At 46.7% G+C, this 6,023-nt stretch overlaps 1 protein-coding gene across 1 annotated transcript; it reads left to right on the plus strand.

Annotated features, from left to right (window-relative positions):
• The first annotated feature begins 6 nt into the window (after positions 1 to 6).
• Positions 7 to 5,493, plus strand: SEC11A (SEC11 homolog A, signal peptidase complex subunit). The gene is made up of 5 exons (XM_026043933.1): positions 7 to 108; positions 707 to 856; positions 3,292 to 3,411; positions 5,007 to 5,064; positions 5,194 to 5,493. The coding sequence occupies exons 1-5, from the start codon at positions 26 to 28 to the stop codon at positions 5,242 to 5,244; spliced, it is 462 nt and encodes a 153-aa protein (XP_025899718.1). The 5' UTR covers positions 7 to 25; the 3' UTR covers positions 5,245 to 5,493.
• The last annotated feature ends 530 nt before the right edge of the window (positions 5,494 to 6,023 follow it).

Raw genomic sequence — 6,023 nt, forward strand, 5'->3', positions numbered from 1 at the left:
CTACTACCAGGTGCTCAACTTCGGCATGATCGTCTCGTCCGCCCTCATGATCTGGAAGGGGCTCATGGTGGCCACGGGCAGCGAGAGCCCCATCGTGGTGGTGCTGAGGTAAAGCCGGGCGCGGCGGGCCCGTGTGAGCGCCCGGCAGGCCGCGGCCCGCTGCCGGCCTGCCGCTCCGCGCCCCGGCCTCCCGCGGGTGCCCGCCGTTAGGAAACGGGCTCCCAAAACACGTGGGAAACGAAGGGGAGTCCTTGGGCTTTGAGCGCCTTCTTCCCTGGGATCGTCTCGACCTGCGGCAAAGCGTGTCCATGGAACGGCCACAGGGACCCCGTTGTGGCCACATCCACCGGGAGCTCGGGACGGGAGGATGCCGCTCGTCCTCTGCCTCGTGTTTTGCAGGAAGAGCCGCCGACGGCTGGAGCTCTTTGGCACGCCGGTGGTGCTGCCTGGTGGCGTTTCTCCCGACCTCGAATCTGAGCTGGGGCTGGCGCGGCCGGTGGAAGCTCGGGTGTAACGGGAGATGCTGGCCCAGTGTCCAAATCCATTTTCTTAGGGGCTCTGTATGCTGAGGATACTTGGAAGTTTTATTCACGAGGCTGTAAAATTCGTAACCCAGTTTTGAGGGTTTAAATGTTGTTCAATGGTTGCTCTTCTTTTCCTGTCCTTTTTTTTCCTTGATTTTTTTTCCTTTTGATGTTTCTTCCAGCGGCAGCATGGAGCCTGCGTTTCACAGAGGAGACCTCCTGTTCCTGACGAACCGAATTGAAGATCCAATCAGAGTGGGCGAGATCGTGGTCTTTAGGATAGAGGGAAGGGAAATCCCGATAGTTCACCGGGTCCTGAAGATCCACGAGAAGTACGTGCAGAATCCGGGGCCTGGGCTGTGTGCGTCTGAATTGTGGCCTTGCTGATCTCTTTGCGGGGAATGACCGAGTTGAGCTTCGGGATCAAACACCCGGGTGCTGTAGGAAGTGATCTGGAAGCCTCAGCTGGATGAAATCTTCCTGTTTTGTGTAGTTAGGTCCTCTAGCAGGGCTAAGGAGCAGGGGAGTTACTCCCAGTTTCCTCATCCCCCCGTGTAACTCAATGTCTGTGCTGTTAAAGCTGCTTTTTCCTGCTTCTGGTTCCCATTGTCATGCAGGGGTCGGGGTCTCTGTAGGAAGCTTGCTTCTCAGCGGGAAGGTTTGTCTTGTTTTCAGAGTTTGACTTAAATCATGGCTGTGAGTGACCTGTCTTTATTAGACGGATAATTTCTTTGCTGTTCTGATCATTCTATATCAACATTTTTAACCACTTAGTTTTCAGAGCAAAGATTTTTCTCTGTGATACAGTTAATTCAAGGATAAGGTTAGTATACATGGTGAGTTTGATATCAGATGATGTGCACACGCTTCTTGAAATACCTTGGGAGCTCATTCAAGTAAAATACTGCTTAAGTGTTAAGGGAAATACATCCCTTATTGCACGCTCGTGACTTGGGTGGGCCGCTGTTCGGAGCGGTCATTGAAGAGGGAAGAAAAGTCAAGGTCTCCCTTTGCCTTCAGGCAGTGCAGAGGAAGGCGAGAAGCAGAGATGTGCGCTCTGTGCTACGTTTCTTTTCCAGATATTCCTTTGTTTTCTGTGTTTCCTGGCTCTACCTCAACACTAGGTCTTTTAAAAAAAAAATAATCAGGTCTTTCTGCAAAGCATAGGAGGAACCTGAGAATCTGTAAAGTTCATCTGCTCCTAAATATTTCAGATTATATTGAAAAAAAAAAAAAAGATGGTTTTGTTAGTAAAGATGCAACTGAGAAATTAGTGTTGTGAACTGAAGCTGCAGGTGGGAACTCTGAGTTATTAGTCACTCCTTGTACTCGGTAAGGCACATTTTTGTGGTGCCAGTTTGGAGTTTGAAGACCATGCTCAGCGCTTCCCAATTTCTTCCTGAAGTGAGAACTGCCTGTGAAAAGTCCCCGTGAAAGCTGCTGGGGGTGTTGAGAAGAAGTCACTGAGAACCCCGCTCTGCTTTATTACGTGGTAACAAATTCCAATTTGTGTCGGCATCGTTTCAGGGAGAAAATGTTTCCCACCTGCTGAGCTTTTCTTCTTTATTCAGAGCCACATCGATTTTTTTTTTTTTTTTTTTTTTTCTTCTTCTTCTTTTCTATGTTTTTCTTTCTTTCTTTGCCACAAAACGTGGAATCCACGGTCAAAATGTAGCTAATAGTTTTAGGGCAGGGAAGCCACACTGGCTCTCGCTGCTTTCCGGGGCGCTTGGCTGTGCACTTCCCACGCTGGCGCGCCACAGAGCACGGAAACTGGCTCAGTGAGATGGCACCCGTCGGTCTTCATCGCGTTACCTGCACCTTTGGGTATCTTCATCCTCTTCCAAACGGTATCTCTAAGCTCCTAGAGCATTTGCTGTTCCAAAGATGTGAGCTGAAGGTGCTTGGAAGAGATGTCTCTGTTTTGGGGTTTTTGGTTCGTTGGTTGGTTTGGGTTTTGGTGGGGGGTGTGTGTGTTTGTTTTTCCAAGCTTTCTATGTCAACTAACGCATAGATTTCTCTTTGGAAGAGGCAGTGAAAAACAGCTTGGCCGTTGCTGTCTGTGACATTTGTGACTTTATAGGCTGCTCTCTTCTCTCCCATCTGTTCTACCTTGTCCAGGCTGAAGAGTCCCGGTCTGTTTCTTTTATGCGATCGATTCTAGATTTTTGAACGCCCATGTTAGCTTTTCTAAGCCTTTTCTAGTTCTTCTCTCCCCTGCAAAAGAAGGATATAGGGGATACATCAAGCGTTCAAGATGTAGGCACGTTGTGAGTTCATATGCTGTCCTAGCAGGATCCTGTGTTTAATTCTGCTCCCCTTTGCCAGTTATTTCTAAGATTCAGCTTGTTGCAGCCCGCTATGGAGGAAGCTGTCTAGTTTAACCCCAGAGCCTCATGGCAACACAGAGTGCAGCCCTGTATTTGTGTATAAGCAAGAGAAGCATAAATGGAAGAGAAATCAAAAGGTGCCGCCGTGACAGCGGTATCTCTGTGAAGATGCGGCTTGTGCCGGTCCTGTTCTTAAACTCTGCGGGAAAGCTGCCTGCTTTGAGCATGGCTCGGGACAGAATTCATTCTTTTCTCTGCAGGTTGTTGGGTTGGTTTTTTTTTTTTCCCCTCAGACAATCTGAATTTCCCTAGTTCCTTTTCCCTGAAGATCTAGATGTGATTGCTCTTGATATCCTCGTGTTAGTTCCTACGTGCTTGTTCTAGAACAGCTGTTAACAGATTTTGTTTTTTCCTCCCCTGATTCATATCTTTGCAAGACAAAACGGTGACATCAAATTTTTGACCAAGGGAGACAATAACGCTGTGGATGACAGAGGGCTGTACAAACAAGGGCAACACTGGCTGGAGAAAAAGGATGTAGTAGGAAGAGCAAGAGGGTAAGTGAAGCTGAGAAGGATGCAGCTTGTTGCAGTGCCCTCCCCTGGTGCTATCTGTTAATCCCCCTCCCTTTCTGAACGCTCCCTGCTGGGTTTTATGTGACCTGGGCAAAAAACCTCCCAAAAGGTAATGTGGAGAATTTAATAAAACAAAATAAAGCCAATTCAGTTCTGAGCTTGACTCGGATCTTTACTTAATGAGCGGAGATTTTGATGCTGAACGGGCACGGTGCAAAGGCAGCGCGCAGCCAGACGTTGAGGTGTGATCAGAATGCTCATCAAAACCCTCTTGCAAATCACAGGCTTCGCAGGCAAGTGAGATCTGAATTCTTAATGTGCAATCCCTTGTGTGCAGTCAGGTGCTGAAAGGGCATATGTTCTCATCAGTGTTCACGGAGAGCTTAAGGGCAGCCTACTTGCTAAATAATTCTTTCCCTTGCAGGAAGAAACTGCCGCCTATTTTTAATCTCCACAATTCGCTTTTTTTTTTTAAGCGGGGGAAAAAAAGTTGTCCTTTTTTCTGAGGGCTTTCTGCAGTGAGCTGAAAGAGCTCTACTCTGCAATGCTGACAAAGCCTGTTCTTCCTGCTAATTGCCCTAAAAAGTTATAAACAGCTCACTCTTAAGCTTTTTTTTTTTTTTTTTTGATACTTAAAATCCTGGAGAGGCATGTCAATTAAACATCAAAAGCATTTGGATTAAAATAATCAAAGGTAGGTGACCTACCTCTCTTGTGGGGCTGTTTGTGTTTTCGTCACAGCTAGAGTGGTCACGGGGAACCCTGCAAGCTAAACTGCTTCTGCACAGCATTCATCCATCCCAAGGCAGCTCCACTGTCGTTCCTTAATCCTGAGTTAGTTCTTTGCCAGCCAGACACTGATTATCCCTTTCTTCCTCTTCAGATAACCAGCTCATGCCACACCGATGTTTTATTTCCAACATTTGCCCCTAGAAACTTGCTGGCGCCTGGATTGTGGGTTTAGTGTGCCGCAAGGAGCTGGGGGAAGTAGGATGAGCAGGTGGTGACTCTGTAAGCTGGTTGAATTCCTTTGCAGCACGGCAGTGTGTAACAAGGAGTAATTTGAATGACTGTGCCTTGTTTGAGCCAAAAGACCAGCTTAGGAGAAAGTCCCTCTCGCCTTTCAGATCTCTGCTCTACTTACAGTGGCCTTAAAGAGAAGCCAGCCTGTTTGAAGATACAAGCGAGGGAGCGTTGGGTGAAGTGGGTAATGTTTTTCTAGCACTACCTAATTAGGTCTGATTCCTTCAAGATGCTGTTAAGCCCTTGAGTGCCAAGAATCTGGGAAAAAGATGGGTGCTGACATGGGAAAGAATAGCCGGTTATGTCAGTCAAGGCCTCCAAACTAGGAAGGGAGGAAGGCAGCTGGCTTCTGAGCCTCTGCTGAGGAAGGTGTGGGAGAAAACAGTCCCCACTTCCACCTCTTCACTGCTTGGGAAGGACAAGTCCTGTTGATCACGTGTGTGAGACAAAGCACGTTGCAAACGGCACTTCCATCGTTCAGCATCAGGGCAGTGCTTGTCCATAACCGTCTTCAAACCCTGTTGGCTTTGATAGAACTTTCTTTTTCTTTATAGATTTGTCCCCTATATTGGAATAGTGACTATCTTGATGAATGACTATCCTAAATTTAAGGTAAGAGCTCGTCCATCTCCCTTCCCTGCTAAAAATTAGCTTTTGAGAAATTTCTGTATATAGAGTCAGGATGTTACAGCATCTTTGGGTGTGATTCCACACTCCTGACTCTCCTCCTTTCTCTTACAGTATGCAGTCCTCTTTTTACTGGGTTTATTTGTGCTGGTCCATCGAGAGTAGCCCGCTGCACTGAAGCTCGTAGTGAAGATGCCATGTTTTTTGTAGGTGAACATTTTAAGTAGATGCTGGTCCAATGTGCGGGGAGGAAGAGGAAAACATACATTTCAAAGCTTCTTGCCAGTTTGGGTTTGTTTTATGTATTTTTTTTACTGCGTGAGGATGAATGTTATCACGGTATTTCCAATGGTTTGTCACATTTTAGCATTTTTGTACATCAGTGAGTTTTTTATATTAAAAATTTAAGCCAAACTGTTCCTGTTTGTCCTTTTGAAGCCAAGCTTCCTCTCACAGTGCTGTAGAGCAGTTCAATGTTGCTGGGTTTCTGTAAATCACACTGAGGTAAGAAGCTTAAGGACCCCAGGATGGCCAGAAGATAGCAGAGGATTAACTTTTGCACTGCTGAAAGAAACGGGGTCTGAGAACTGCAGTGGCTCCCACAAGTAACAATAATTTGGATGGAAATTGCCCACAGCTTTGGAGCAGGGACTGTGTGAAGAAAGTAGGAAGCAAAAGGTAAATTTGCTTCTGTTTTGGAAATAGAATTTGGGTCCTTTGTGATCCTCACAGTTGGCTTTTTTTCCACAGCTCACCTGAAAGCTTCACTGCCCTGATATCTGAAAGGAGAAAGCCCCTCTCGCCACCTGCAACAGCTTTTTTTATTATTTTTCTGGAATTCTCAGTCTGGAAAGTGATTCTGCTTGTGTACGTGTGTCAGAAGAGGGCCTGAGGTAAAGGTGCAGGGCAGAGGCTCAGCAGTTAACTGGTTTTATATTAGTTTG

Source organism: Nothoprocta perdicaria, unplaced genomic scaffold (assembly GCF_003342845.1).
Source record: "Nothoprocta perdicaria isolate Ctin4 unplaced genomic scaffold, notPer1 scaffold_342, whole genome shotgun sequence".
Classification (NCBI taxonomy): domain Eukaryota; kingdom Metazoa; phylum Chordata; class Aves; order Tinamiformes; family Tinamidae; genus Nothoprocta; species Nothoprocta perdicaria.

Coding starts and splice junctions, on each gene's coding strand:
- SEC11A (XM_026043933.1), top strand. CDS start 26: ATGATCGTCTCGTCCGCCCTCATGATCTGGAAGGGGCTCATGGTGGCC. Junction 857..3,291: donor GTCCTGAAGATCCACGAGAA/GTACGTGCAGAA, acceptor TATCTTTGCAAG/ACAAAACGGTGACATCAAAT. Junction 3,412..5,006: donor GTAGTAGGAAGAGCAAGAGG/GTAAGTGAAGCT, acceptor TTTTCTTTATAG/ATTTGTCCCCTATATTGGAA.